The following is a 16,591-nucleotide window of genomic DNA, read 5'->3' as shown; positions in this document are numbered from 1 at the left end:
TTTGACAAAACTTGAATCCCAATGTATGTCTTGCTGTATCAATGATTTAACAAAACTCAAGTCCCCATGTATGTCTTGCTGTATCAATGATTTGACAAAACTTGAGTCCCCATGTATGTCTTGCTGTATCGATGATTTAACAAAACTCGAGTCCCAAAGAATGTCTTGCTGTATCAATGATTTAACAAAACTCGAGTCCCCATGTATGTCTTGCTGTATCAATGATTTGACAAAACTTGCGTCCCCATGTATGTCTTGCTGAAACAACTCAAGTAGTATCAATGATTTAACAAAATTGGAGTCCCCATGTATGTCTTGCTGAAACAACTCAATTAGTATCAATGGTTTAACAAAACTTGAGTCCCCATATGTCTTACTGTATCAATGATTTAACAAAACTTGAGTCCCCATATATGTCTTGCTGTATCAATGATTTGACAAAACTTGAGTCCCAATGTATGTCTTGCTGTATCAATGATTTAACAAAACTCGAGTCCCCATGTATGTCTTGCTGTATCAATGATTTGACAAAACTCGAGCCCCATGTATGTCTTGCTGTATCAATGATTTGACAAAACTTGAGTCCCCATGTATGTCTTGCTGTATCGATGATTTAACAAAACTCGAGTCCCAATGAATGTCTTGCTGTATCAATGATTTAACAAAACTGAAGTCCCCATGTATGTCTTGCTGTATCAATGATTTGACAAAACTTGAGTCCCCATGTATGTCTTGCTGTATCAATGATTTGACAAAACTTGTGTCCCCATGTATGTCTTGCTGTATCAATGATTTGACAAAACTGGAGTCCCTGTGTATGTCTTGCTGTACCAATGATTTGACAATCAGATTTCTAAAGGCAATTACATTGTTCATGATTTGAATCAAAGGCATTTGTTCCCTGCCTTTTTGCAAAAAATGGAAAACATAGTATCTGTATTTCCCTCTGTTTGTTCTTCTGTCAGTCACACATTTATTTATATTCTATAACTTTCATACCATCTGAGAGTAAGGACTATAATTTGGATATACATCATCATTGGTAGCAGTGTTGCATACCATGTTGGGGTCCTTAGATCATGTGTTGCATAGCACATTGGGCTCCTTATATGGTGTGCTATCTAACACATTTGGGTCCTTAAATGGTGTATTGCATACCACATTTGGGTCCTATCTTCAAGGTCATGATGTGCATATATATTATCATAAAAAATGTGTCACTTATAGCATATCATTAGGGTCAAGGTCACAACTCAGTATTTAGCTGTACTTGTCGTAGGTTCAAAAGAGCCTGTGCAGTAGCCTTTCATCTGGTGTCTGGCATCCATCATCCCTTAGCAGATGTTTACAAAACCACTAAACATTACACACACTTTGATCACAAGTTGTAGATTTACAGAACAAGGCCAAGTCCAGCATTGAACAATCCAATGTCCTGAGCATTCATGCTTTAATAGAATTGGTGGTGAACTTAGTGGGGCATGTTGTTGTGCCTGTTACTCCACACCCCAGAAAAGAAAAATGGAAATTGCCATCGGTTATGAGATAAACTCAGAAGAAATGGAGAAGTCTGGCTCTAATGTTTTGCCATCCCCACCATAACCTAGATTGTCACAAGAGCTTCAGATGCATTACCTGGTGCAGGAGGTAACAATGCTGTTTCTTAATTTAGAGCAAAGGTTGCACCTAGTCCCATCTCATTCCACAAGTAGGAATAACAATAGTATGAGAGAGTGCACCCCTTTTTCTTGGCTGCCCACTTGGGTGTAGGTACCCCTGCGTACCTAATCATGGCATTCAGGCCTGTAAGTAAGGGTACATTGGCTTTATTACAGATCTCTATGATCCATTAATCAAGGAAATGACACTGTGTCGCAGAATAGAAACCGAGTGGGTTTTGGACTAAATGAATAAGACAAACACAATGTGAGAAAGATGGAAATTTATGAAATGAATTAATAAAGAAAAATATATGGTGTAAAAATACAATGATTCTCTCACGCTCTCAACATACAATTAACCCAATCACTCTACACAAACATTCACAAACTGAAAATAAACCAAAAATATGAATTCAATATGAAATACAGATCCAAGAAACCTCATGGACTGCAGATACGTTTCACACAGTATTATACACTACAAGAGAGATTCACATAATCTCAAGTATGGACTCCGATTAAGATTCAAAATAATTTTATGATATTCAAATGTGTTTCAAAATAATGTCATAAACAATGAGAGAGATTCACTATCTCTTGGAACACAACTAAGATTCACAATAATCTTATGAACATAAAAATGCACCCAACTGGAACAACAATTGGACCAAACGTACGCTTCTAGACCCCTGGTACAGTCGCACAATTCCTAGGGTTGGCCTACACTCTTATCGGTCGCTCGCACCCTTCATGGATCCACCACATGTACAGTCATACGTATACACACGTACAGACAGCATACAGCAATCTCTAATTAGTTACGTCTACTTCCGTGGTTCCAACACACCTACATACATACATACGTATCGACAGCATGCAGCCTTAATTACTCTGGAAACTCCAGACAGCTTTAAACAGCTTCAGATAGCTCTAGTCATAGTCACAGTCAGCTACAATAATACCAAACTGATCATAATAATAGTTTCTTTAAAATCTCTAGATATATGCTAATACATGAACCTTTAATAGTGACTTGTAATTCAAAGTTCAAATCTGTGTTGTAATAAATGCATTATTATGCGATAAGACATTACAAACCAAATAAGCTTCGCATATCAAATGAAATATAAATTTAACACTTACCCCTATGGCTGGAGAACAATGGAGAACGTACACTCCTTGACGTGATCCAAAATGACCAGTGTCTGTTTAGAAATTGATCTCACTTAAATCCATAGGAGAATGAGCAATAGTCGGGGTAAAATACCAGTGTATATCATGTTATTAATGTCCCTCATCGCAAGTAACTTCCGGCGAGGTACATGTTAATACAGTCGCTTACCTGAAAAAACACTTATTCACCCTAGATAATGTTGTACGCATGTACAATGAAAAATAGTTAAATAGTTCTAAGGCAAAACCAAGTTAATTTTGCCTAATTCTGTGACACTATGCAATACTATCCTGGCTGCCTACCAAGTCATCCAGCAGTCCGAGCGATACATTGTACCTTCTGACCACAGATTGGTCAAGTCTGATAACTGTACCAAACCCATGGGACATTACATTTGCAGCATACTGGGATTTTAGCAATAGATCTTTGTGTCCTGGCACTCTTATGGCATGTCCAGAACCTAAACACCATGGGGACATTATTGATAGGTCCATCCACTTTACCACTAATAGGGTAAAGCCTGTACTGGAATCACAGTGAGAAATCCGTCTGTTTTGCCACTCATGTATGAGATCTGTAAGTGGATCCTAATGAAAGATCATTCCCTATTACTACTTCTGTTCTTCTTAAAGGCAGAGATGATCTCCTATCCATTTCACATCATCTTGAATTTCTAGTCGGCTGGGAAAAGTCTAACCTCCACTGCGGTATTTTGCCCATCTCAGTGTGGAATTTGTAACCAGTCTCAATCTTGTACAACTACCTCACGTTGAATTGACGCATATTGTCAAACTCACTGAGTCCACTTATAACAGGAAGTGGCTCATGGCAAGAGAGTTTCTGCAACTTTGTGATTAATCAGTGTGGCAGTGGACATGGAACCATTCCTGGGTCAGTAGCACAACTATGGTTGACTCATGAGAGAGATTCATCTCGAAAAGCCATAACTGGAAATTACAGTATATACAGAGGCCAGAGTGTATGGTTGGGGAGCCCACCTGGTGCTGGGCTTTGAGGCTGCCAGTATGTATAACATACATCAGACAACTCGGTACTGGTGACCCACCTCAAGCAAGGGCAACCAAAATCGCCCAATCTGTGCCTTCTGGTTCTGCAATTCCCACATTGATGTTCCAAACTCAACATAATAGTTAAAATCAAACACAGTCCCAGTAGACTCAATGCCCTAGTGGATAATATGTCAAGAAAAAAATCAAGCCATTCATACTGAATGGTCAGTTCACCAATGTCTTTCATTCGATTTGCACACTTTGGGGGTGACCAATAAATTACCTTTTTTTGACACGGAACAACAAACTGCCCACGTCTTCCTCTTCAGTCTTGGACCCAACAGCTTGGACAGTGGATGCACTTTTGATGAGTTGGTTGAATCTGTAAGCCTTGCCTACTACCCCCAGTTTTAATACAAAATATAATTAAGAAATTATTGGGTAAGAATTACAAACTGATTCTGATCACAACACTCAAATGGAATAAGTCCTGGGTTTTTTATCCACTCAGTATGGTGATAGATCTATCCAGGAAGATTCTGGCAAAGCTGGATCTTCTCAAACAGCCCATGTCACAGGTATTCCATTCTTGTCCAAACAGTCTCCTCCTCCTTTATGCCTGGCTTTTTCCAGGAGTGCTCTGCCAAGGAAGGAATGCTAGCTTTTGATCGTGAGAACAATCCCATGAGCATAAAGGCCCTTCACTTTTTGAAAAACTATTGATTTCCATCTTTATGAGGAGAAAATGTTGGCTGGCCTCGATTACTAACCATGTCTACTGTTCCTTAACAAATTCCAACACATTCTGGCATCATTGTTGATGAGGTATTGATAAAGATCTATCAGACCAAGCTATCTTTGACTAGAATAGACCAAAGTCCCTCACAGTTTCTAAAATGGAATCTCTCATGGGTCCTAACATGACTTACTTCAGACAAATTCAAGCCTTTAGCCAGGGAAGTTGCTATTATACAAAACCTGTTTCCTGTTAGCTGTAACTTCTGGATGCAGAATGAGTGAATTATGCATTCAGCAGGTCTAATATCTTCATTTCATATCCAGATGATTCCATTGTCTTTATGATGCAACCAGGCTTTGTTGCCAAGGATATGCTGAATTCATTGGGCAATCAGAGAGTTGTCACATGCAGTTATTAATGGTAATAAACATGTTTTTTTTAAATCTAAGTCTAGGACTCGCTTTTTCACTTGGATATTCCTTAACTTGACAGCTTTGAATCTTTTAGAGAAAAGACTGAGTTGCATCCTGACTGTATTCTTGTGTCTTAGCTTTTTATATCAATGCTGTTTACATGAAAAATTAACAATTCTTACCTTCACATCCAGAGTGGAACCAGTCTTATGACTTAGTTATGTTTTAATTTGACTGGATTTATTTATTCAAGTTATTTATTCACTGGAATTACAAAGTGTTCAATAATATTCTTGGACTAAAACATTAATTTGGAATTGTAGTGAATTCAGGCAAGGACATTTTGGATTGTATTATTGGGATACATCAAATGACTTATCACCAAATTCTAATTGGCACATTGAGACTAAAGGTACATCAACACATTAAATATTGGAATTTATTTGAACTTAACTTTTAGGAATATAAGTTTTCACTTTGTGTTCTAGGGAAATAAATTAGGTAATTTTATGAAACTTGTTGGTGTTTGCCCTTTTCTGTCACTTAGTTTAAGACCATGGAGTTGTAACAGTTGGTAAGAAGAGTTCAATCAATTTCTTCTTAACTGGTTATGATTGTCAAAGGCTATGTGACTGTCAGCTGTACTGGTCCAATATTAAGAGAGTGGGTTATCTTTCATGTAGGGAATCGAGCCATCTTCCCTCAAAGGATGCCCAGGGTATAGGTAGGATGTTCAGCATTCCCTCCAACGATTACTTATTCTCTTAATGCTGATGCTATTGGGAAACATGAAAGCAAATTTTCTATGGAAATTATGTTTCTATAAAATTATCAGATCACATTAGGACCTTCACACCACCCTGCCATGTGTACATACTTATTGATCCATTGCTTAGCCTAACACTAGCATCACCTGGCATCATCAAGGGAAAGTAATGAGTAAGGGTTACAGCCATTTGGCTGTACGGTATAGATAGAAAAGACATTTTTGGTACTTTTGGGGGGCTGAATTTTGAAAATAGTAAGCCAATATCCCTCATGTTAATGTGATTGTATTTTAGAAGAATCATAATTTAATTATAAAATATGCATTCACACCGGAGGTCCTATCTTTAGGGTTAAGATTATTGATGAGTATTTTAAGTTTTCCATCACACTTCCCTTTCCTCTCTCTAACATTACAGCCTTTTCAGCTTTTGTGATGTATATTTATTATAGGATGTTGGGTCATGTATCATATGGTTGGGTGGATCTTCAGGGTCAAGTTCACAGGTCAGTAGTTTGGGTTTCTTTTACACTGTCATTCTGCTGTATAACTTGCAAGCTGCTCAAAATAAATGGATGAAGTTTGCTATATATCATCATTAACAGGTGTCACATACCATACCATACTGAACAGCAAGGCTGTTTTCTTTCCACTCCAAAAATTACAGCTATTTAGTTCTGAGATTTCCAGGAATTCAAGATAGGACCATTTCTTTTTCTTAACTGGTGATTTTTAAAACAGTCTGATATTCTTCAGTGATAACAAGACTCTTAAATTAGCAGCTGTGGTGGATAAATTGGATGTCAGATTGGCACCATTTTCATTTAGATCCAACAAAGTCTTCTAGTGAAAATAAATAATTGATGTCACATTCAGGTGACAAGTACATGTACTATAATTGGCCTTGCCAACCCTTGAGTTAAGTATGGGTGGGCTGCGTACTTGTACATGCCACATTGACCCTGTTGTGATACTCGACAGAAACAGCATATACACTATTCTTGGCCTTCCACCTCAGTTTACTGTAGGTGGGCTGTGTACCATAATGACCTAGTTACAATAAGCAGAAAAAACACATAGACAATACTATCATAACATAATACACTTGCACTATATTGTAAGTGCATAAACAATGCATGAAGAAAGTCTGAATCATAATTGTTTATTCAATTTATAACATGCATTTTCATTTAATTACATTATAGAACAATAAGTACAGGAAAATTACCTTTTTTCACAAATTGTATAAAATGTGGTCCCTCAGTTTAATGCTTCTACTGCGAAGCCATGAAAATATACCAGGATGTGATATGTTACCTTACAATGAAGTACAATATATGAAAACATAATTCATCTAGTATAATGGGATCCATTATCATACTCTTAAATCAGAGACTGTACTATACCAAGATACAATGTACGGAAACATAATTCATCCAGTATTTATAGGTACTGCATTTGTATGGGAAAATGAACAAGTTTTTCTGAGCAATACTGCAAACGTTATTAGTGCAGTATTACTCAGAAAAAAGGAGTTCATATTTTCCCATACAAATGTAGTAACCTTTTTATTATATACTCATTTTGCTTTTTTATCTATGGCTGAATAATAAAAACAACACACTACAAGAAGAAAAAAATGAATTTATGCTGGATTTGAAAATAAAGGCACAAACAAGGGTTCATCAATACACAGTAACAATATTAATGTGCACAGGGCACTGCCCAGTGAATTCTGAACTTGGTCACATGCTCAGTTGTCCACTTAAAAAATAAATATCATTTTGGTCATTTAAAATTGAAATTTAGAGACATGTTATGAATGAACGTGCACTGAAACAATTTTTCCTGTTGGTCTGGAATTGATGAATTATTTTTTACTGTCGATCTAACTAAATTCTGCTTTTCTGTTTGTGATGTACGGGATTTATTAGCTAGGTCAATTCCGTATGAAGTACATGTGATATGAGCAGTGGAAGGGCTGGCCTTGATTCAATTGTACCTGCGTTTCTGTTTTATCATTGATCGTTTGAAATCAAAATGTAGAAAAAGTATGAATTGTTTTAATTGAAATTCTCAAAATGACACTATGGAATATCACATTTCGTTTTTGAGTGCAGTCAAGAAATGTGATTTCTGTTGGAAATGTTGAATTGACAGTACAATTTCGTGTATTAAGTCTTGGAATCCATGTAATTCAGATTTGCAGAACTAAGAAAGTACAATTTGAGAAAATTCAAGATGCAAAATTGTCAGTATATTTATAGTCATTGTTATTACCAGCTAAAGATGACATGCTTATGCCCTGTCACTTGTATGCTCTTTCTACCAAAATCTTCTTCAGTTGCTTCTAATGCAGTGTTTTGACTCACTTGTGAAAAAACCTGGATATCTCTGAGAGAGACGAGATAGCTCTTGGCCTTTTTTAATATGCTTTTCTATGCTATTTTTACAGAACCCTGAGAGCACAGGTCATAGTCTGAACCATTTTATTTAAGAAAAGAACATTTCTCCTAAATAACTGTTTAAATGAAAAGGATGGTATTTTCAATATTGTGTGTCTTGTGTTTGTTGTGGACACTGCAAATACCATGTTCATTTGTTTGCTTGGATAAAAGTTTTGTGACTCATTGAACTCATCCACATTGCTAACTTTATATTTTCTACTCTCAAATGGAATAAACATCTTGTTTAGTTCATCCACAAACAAATATAGTAAAAGCAAAATTGTATGCTACGTAAGTGCAGTGTTTGTTTACATTCAATGTAGTTCCTCACACATGACACTATATTTAGAAACGTGCCATGCAGTATGGAAAAATACTGCATCATCTGACAGTGTATTGTTAATGTATAAAAGAAATGAGCATATAATAAAATGGGATACATTACCATACTCTTTTATCAGAGACTATTAAACTGAGGTATTTTATAATGAGGAACCACTGTACACTGTATATTTTCATCCCATATCATGTAATCCTGAAAAGTGTCCTACTAAATACATCCATGTAAATGAATCCCTTTTCTGATATGGCCTTTAATGTTCAAACCTCTCTGTTAACAAAACAAGTCAATGGTCCCTTGAGTGTCCATTAAATCATTAATGATAGGAGCTGCAGTGGCTCAGTGGTTAGAGTGATGCCCAACCAATTAGGTGCCGATTGAATTCCAGGCCTGCCATCAGATCAGCACCAGTTGACTAATGTGGTGTGTCCTTACCCCAATTACCTGGACACTAAAAATCCAACTTGTGTCTTTGCGCCATAAAACATGAAATTAAACTAAACCATTAATCACATTTCGCTGTGTCTTTCTTCCCTTCTGTTTTTTTTTGGTAACATATTTGGTGCTAAAATACTGATACCCATTCAAAATAACATGTTTAAGCTGGATTTAACAAATATGTCGCTGTAGGAGACCATCAACAGCACATCATGTATCACGATAGTACTGGAATTTACTCTGTATAAAACATGTATATAGTACTGATATAGCACACAAAAAATTGGTTATGCTGACATGCCATAAAACAGTATTACCTACATATCCTGTACAAAGGTAAACACAGTCATGTGAAATGTCAAATGGTGTACTGTTGATGGCCCCCTACAATGACTTTATCATTAGATCCTGATTAAGGAACATATGGACATGTACTGTTAAAAGATAGTTTAACTCACCTGTACATCAAAGTTAACAGGCAACATAGGACAAACATCAAATTGTTCCACTTTCAAAGGGAATTCTAGCTTTCTAGGCAATTAAACTTTGTAATTTTTTTCACAATAAAGGCTAGGCCTCATATAACCATGCTGATTGCAGCTCTTTCCTTTTCGTGTACAATTACCAAGATATTTTGTATTAAATTTCAGCTATAGTAGAAGGAGGATGAGGTAATATAAACTATGCACTCTCTACTTATGTAACTGCTACTTACCGTGATCAAAAAACAGGTGGATAAAAGAGTCAATTGTGCACAAGACACTGATCCTGAAAAAACGACTCTGATTGAAAACAATGAAGCATGAACTATCGGTCACAGTGACCTACTTTTGAAATGATGGTATCATAATATAAACAGTAAATCCACATGAAGGTACTTAACCATACAAGATTCCATGAGAAACTGACCTGAAAGCATGGATCAAGAAGTGATTAATGCTTGAAATATACATCACAATAACCTACATCTGATATCATGATGTAGTACTCAATATGTTCCCACAGATTAAGCCACATCACTGTCCACTCAAAGTTGAATGACACAGTGACCAATGCCAATAGTCAAAATAAACAAAGCATTAAATGTAATGTATGATTGACCTACTTTCGGCATCCTAGTTCAGTTACTTCCAAGTTGGATCCACAAACAAAACAACAAGACCCTAACTAGACATAAAGTAACGTTGATGCTGTTGTTGTTTGAGGTTTAATGCCATTTTTCAGTGCATGACAGGTATTACAAGGCAGCCAATACAAGGGATTGAGGAAAAACTCAGAAAAACCCTAATGCAAACCACTTTATCTAACACCATTATGCCTATATAGTCGCATTATGGTTTGGTATTTCACTGAACTGCAGCACAAGATTTTTAGAGCAAAGTCTGATCTGACAGAGGGATTCATATCCACCCCTTTTGGTCATACCGCTAGCATGTTAATCACTGAACCACAGTAGCTCTTGTGCATGTTTAGTAATCTGTCCTATGAAAGAGACTCCGTTTCTATTGAATCTGCCTTTTATTTAGCTAGACAGCAAAAAAATTTAATTCTAAGCTTTACAAAAAAAATCTTTCAACACTCAACTTAATAAATTATGTTTGAATTTATTTGGCACTTCTTAGACCTGGAACATTTTATGGACTGTTGATGTATCAACAAATAAATGTTAATAATTCTGTGCAATTTTGGGCCAGGGAAAGCATGATGATAAATATTCAAGTTCTACACTTCACCAGTCATATTGCCACAGGTTATAACCATCCAAGACAACCTAGTATTACAATGTCACTGAAACAACATATGAAATTTGATGTTATCTGTCCATCTTCAATGCAGACCATAATGCTACCATTTATGCACTACATCATTTCTTATGAATTTACAAGGACTGCACTTTAAAGACTTCACAAAGAATAAGCTGGAATACTTCACAATGTAAAATACTTGATATCAAGTATAAAAAATGCAACACCATGTGTAATAAAACATTTTTTCTGTCTCCTGAATGGGTTGTAATGTTCCTGCAACATCCTGTGCTATAATTTGTTCTGTCTCCTTAATGGGCTGTAATATTCCTGCAACATCTTGTGTTATAATTTGTTTCATCTCCTTTATGGGCTGTAATATTCCTGCAACATCCTGTGTTATAATTTGTTCTGTCACCTTAATAGGCTGTAATATTCCTGCAACATCCTGTGTTATAAATTTTTGTCTCCTTAATGGGCTGTAATATTCCTGCAACATCCTGTGTTATAATTTTTCTGTCTCCTTAATAGGATATAATGTTCAAGAAACACTGCTTGTAACAAGATCTTTCTCCACTGTTATAACAGACTGGTGCACAACCATCTAGTTCCATGGGTCCATCCTAACATATCCATAATGGCTCCAAGGTCATTATATAAATTGACTAGTATACTAAATCTGAATATACATCATCTCCGGGTTATAATGTCTACAACTACTATCAAGGCAAAACTGATGAAGGCAAAGAAACCTCCGGCAAGCACTGAGGCTGGTCTTGATTCATGGGCTATGCTTGCAAGAAAAACAAATGTTTTAAATACAAATTGTGATTAAAGTTCATTTTTCCTATCCTAAAATCTCGGCTCAATCACTATAAATCAAAATGTGTCTGATCAGAAATTAATACATTCCTTAAAATGCTAAATAAATATCATTTACTAAAGCTGTGATAAGGATTCATATTCATTCCTTTTCCATATAAAGCTACTTCTGTACAGTCAAAATATGCTATTCCATGGGAAACACAACAACATTTTTAAGTTGTGATGTGTTGTATACATCACATAACAATCCATCTCCCAATACTATTTTTTTTAACAAATGCAACAATTTTGCTGAACAACATAGTACCATGAATAGTACATTATATATCCACTCCAATTTTAACAGTTCCCCACTTGGGCATTAGTATGAGGCATCAGTATAATATGTTTGACTTGGGCTTTTATGGACCAAGAGGTCTCAATGACCTTGACCTTTGTCAAAGTTAGATGGTCTTGAATGAAACTTAATGTGAAGAAACCACTGTTTTCTTATCAGAATTACCATGCCTGTGGGGGCCCCGAGTGGCCGAGTGGTCTAAAGCGCTCTTCGTTACGGATCACTGCCATCTCACCTCTGTCTGCGGCGGTTCGAGTCTAAGATTCAGCCAATGTGGGCATGTGAGAAAGCTTGCCAGTAGCTTCTCGTGGGTCGGTGGTTCTTTCCGGGGTTTTCCGGGTTCTTCCTCCACCATTAATACTGGCCGCCATGTATAGCCCATCGTGCTGAAAAATGGCGTTAAACCCCACAACAACAACAACAACAACAACCATGCCTGTGACCAATAGTGATTAAATCCCAGAATCTGAAGGTTTCTATAATACCTAAGGTACAAAGAATGCACAAAGAATGCTCATGAAACACAAAAGTTATCCAGCAAAACCAATTTTTCTCTTACTGTGACCTTGAACTTTGATATTTTTAACACAAAATGAATCAGCCTATTCCATGAAGGCCTATATGCCAGTATTTATCAATTTTATCAAATTCTCTTGAGCAGTTTTTTGAGAAGATGTCTTTAAAGGTAATGGTGACCATATTTGAAAATGGATCAGCAGCATTTGTATCAATTTGAAAGCCTCCATGACAGGATGCTTTCCACCAAGTTTGGTTGAATTTCATCCAGCAGTTTTCAAGAAAACATTGAAAAAAGCAATAGACAATGGAAAATGTACAATGGACCAAACCATAAACTCACTTGGCATTACAGCCAGGTTAGCTACAAATCGTCATATTCAAGAGTCATTAAGTTTTGCAATTCATTTAATTCAGCCTGTTTATGACATTCTGAAAACAGGAAATATAGACAAAAAGAATAAGTTGCCAATACAGTGAGAATATTTCCTAAATTATGTTGTCTTGCTAAAACTCTCAAATCCTTGTAAAGATTCTTTAATTGATGGTATTCATTTAAAGTAAATAATGCAGTAAAGTAAAAGATGTGGTATAAAAAGAAAAAAGCTCACCTGTAGTACTCTCACTTGGCACCCAGTGCATCGATCTTTTCACTGCTTCCTTCCATTGTGCAAACCTGTCATCTCTCTCTACAAATACATAATTTCCACCTTTTAGATAAACCAACAGAAGACACATCCAAAACAAAGATAAATATTTTCTTCAAATATTACTCTACAGATGCTCAACAAGAGAAGAGTGTAACACATCTGCAAATGTTGCATCTGATTATAACAAAAAAATATTACGGTAAAAGTGACCTGATACTCTTCAGAATGCATGCTTATACCATTAACCAAGTTTCATGAATCCAGAAGCAAAACTGAACTAAACATAAAAGTAAATGCCATGGATGCTAATGACAGTTACAATGATACTGTGATTATTGCTTAGTCTTTCCTGTACTTCTATGCTGGTGAACTAAAAATGAAACGATAATGGTAAACTGTACATAGGTTTCTATATTTTGAAATGAGCACAGCATTTGATGCTACAGTATCCCAGCCTTAAAAATAGATTTATTTCCAACTCTTGTGACAAGAACAAACCTTGGACTACAATGGATGGCTGAAAAGTATCAATTGTTATGGATGCCAGATCTTCTGCCTTCAGACTCCATATTCCTAATGCAGCTCCTGCAGCCATAGCTGCACCTAGGGCTGTTGTCTCTGGCATTGATGGCCGCACTGAAACACATACCATATAAATTTATTCACAGCTAGTGAATGCATATTTCCAAAAATAAAAAAAGTAGTTTATATCCCAATGGATAGTGTTTATGAAAGGTGTGCCGATACTAACTGGTAAACCAGCTAAACAGACTAAATATGAGGTAGGTAACTAATTGAGACAATAATAGTTGCTTTTCTTATTTTGTCATGTAAATTTAAATGCGAGGTAAAACATTCAACTGGAATAGGTAATTTTTATTTCTAGCATTGTGCTGAATTTCTGGATTGAAACCATTAATACACTGTATATGGTTTAAAAGAAACCCAAAACAAAATTTGTTTGAAACCATAAGAGGTTTGCATCTGTCAACAACTATAACAAAGCAAATTCAGTGTCTCTGTGTCCCTCGCCTACCATGACAAGGTCATCAAAATTTACAACCATAAAATTTGTATGACCTTTAAGACAGCCATGTGAAGTTACTGGGCAGACATTGAAAGTAACCCAGCTTAATGCCCTACCTTAAGAACATTCAAACGGAAAATTGTTGAAAAAGGTTTAACAAATTATTAGTGACTTTCACCTTGGAGATAAAGCCTTGAAGAGTATACATGACATGCCATTAAAATGAGAAGCATATGTGTTCTTCAAATGGCTTTAATGATATAAAGCAGAAACAAAAGACTTAACCTTGACCTTGATGATAAGACCTCCAACATTCAAAGCAATAGATCTTCTAGTCACAATATATAAGCCTACCAAACTTCACAGTTAAAGGTATACCAGAGAACCCCATATCACTTAGCTCTAAATTATTCAGTATGCCGATTTATGCAATATCTGAAAATCTCCACTTGATGCAATCAATGATTAACAAGATAATTAGAGGTCCAATGTACATGGCAAAATATTTCCCCTAGGCCATGTACAACTTGGCAGTTTCCGTGACTCAAGTCCATGTGACACTACAAGAGGAACACTACCTGCAAATCACCACTGTTCTATCATTGTCATGTGTTAAGTTTATATAAAATATTTTCTGACTATTTTTGGAAGGAGGCATGTCCTTGGTGGATAGAGCAGGAGCATATCTTCACCACCTTAATGTCAAAAAAATAGAATATCATCAACTAGAAACATCACTATAAGCTAAATGTCAAATGAAAATGCAATGTATCAAATCATTGAATTATTCTGTATGCATGAGAGAGAGAGACAGGTGATGTTGAGACTGTGTTTATGACTGCCAAAAAGGTGTGAATCTATATTCATATTTTTTCAATACATGCAATCCCCCCCCCACAAAAGAAAAACTACATAAACAATATCATATACTGAATGAGAAAGTTTCATATGTAGCTACTATTTAAAAAACAGATGCATTATCAAAATCGCTTTGTAAAACTTGGTACTCTTCATTAGCTAGCCTCTGGTTAAATGTTACTCTCTCTGCAAGTATGTCTGAAGCAGATGCATTGATGTTAAATTCACTTTATTGCTGAAGCTGTTCTTAACTACATGTATTTTAATATATTTACAGATATGTAACAATAGTTTAGAAGATCATAAAATGAAAGTGTGATAAGGTGTTGTAAACATTCACTTAAAATCCATGATTGGAAAAACATATAAAATAAAACTCTGAGAACAACAATGACAAGGAGGGAACAAACAGCAAAAGAGATGAGATTTACGTAGGAGTATCAACAAGTGAGTGTACAGTCTCAAATTTACACAATTACAATATCAGAACCTATGCTTTTATATTATCATGTAAAAGTCCACTCAAAATAGAATTTACCAAATCCTCACATTCTTTGGTGAGAGAGATGTAAAAGAATTGCTCAAGACAATTACAGTAACAGACAAATACAAGGCAGTATTGGTCTGGTGATTTGGTTGTTGTTGTTGGGTTTAACGCCATTTTTCAGCACACGATAAGCTATATATACATGGCGGCCAGTATTAATGATGGAGGAAGAACCCGGGAAAACCCCAGAAAGAACCACCGACCCACGAGAAGCTACTGGCAAGCTTTCTCACATACCCACATTGGCTGAATCTGAGACTCGAACCGTCGCAGACAGAGGTGAGATGGCAGTGATCCGTAATGGAGAGCGCTTTAGACCACTTGGCCACTCGGGGCCCCTGGTGATTTGGTGTACCCTTCCCAGAAATAGCTATTTTCATCCAATGTTAGTCATTTTTGCAATAAATTAAACTCAGTATTAAAGGACAATTATCAATTAATTATCAAACTTCCACTCTGATTGGGGCTGTTAAATATGAGGCTCCAGATCAGATGGCTTTGTCTAATAAAAATGATACCTTTCCCTAACAGGAGTATATCATAAGTCAAAGTTTTACATGAAAATGAAAACAGGTGACAAAGGTAGTAAAACATACTTAATAGAAACATACAGATCATTTAAATAATGTTGCAAAACAAAAGCATATTTCACTGACTGTCACAACAGTAAGTCATGTTACTAGCCTATCTTCTTGTATTGTTACAAATTTGCAAATGCGTATAAAGCTGTTTAAAATACGTCACTGGGCTGTTTCCATGGAGGTCACATTTGGTAGCAATTAAATTACTGTATCTCCCAATCCACTGAATTAATGTATATCAGGTGTACATAAAGCATGTGAAATGTACAACAAATTAACATTCCCAACTGTAGCATATAGCATTCAGGTGTATCTTTAGAAAGCAAAAGAGCTAATGACATGTGGCCTACAGTTTGAAGACTTAGTGTGTGTGTGTGTGGCTATATTAAGATTAATTCCTTCATCTCAAATGGCTCTATTCAGTGGAAAGGGAAGTGAAATAGAAAAATTCAACAGAAGGGAAAGTGTAATGGAATTCTAAAAGTATAGAGTAGTATGAAAAGTGTGATGGAAATCT

General features: G+C 36.0%; 1 protein-coding gene across 2 annotated transcripts in view; it reads right to left on the bottom strand.

Annotated features, from left to right (window-relative positions):
- Positions 1-6,911: 6,911 nt before the first annotated feature.
- Positions 6,912-16,591, bottom strand: part of LOC149794348 (glycerol kinase-like) — a 63,144-nt gene continuing 53,464 nt past the window's right edge. The window contains exons 16-18 of one of the 2 annotated variants that reach the window (XM_089968502.1): positions 13,560-13,697; positions 13,023-13,100; positions 6,912-11,526 (exon numbers count right to left, since the gene is read on the bottom strand). In XM_089968502.1, coding sequence (XP_089824628.1) covers positions 11,522-11,526; positions 13,023-13,100; positions 13,560-13,697 — 221 coding nt within the window. In that variant the 3' untranslated portion in view covers positions 6,912-11,521. The remainder of the gene's footprint in view (positions 11,527-13,022; positions 13,101-13,559; positions 13,698-16,591) is intronic. The other variant, XM_089968501.1, reaches the window with a different exon arrangement.

This window comes from Sinohyriopsis cumingii, chromosome 8, assembly GCF_028554795.1.
Source record: "Sinohyriopsis cumingii isolate HCF-2022 chromosome 8, ASM2855479v2, whole genome shotgun sequence".
Classification (NCBI taxonomy): Eukaryota; Metazoa; Mollusca; class Bivalvia; order Unionida; family Unionidae; genus Sinohyriopsis; species Sinohyriopsis cumingii.
The sequence above is the reverse complement of the archived record's forward strand: the minus strand, read 5'-3'. Positions and strand labels throughout refer to the sequence as shown.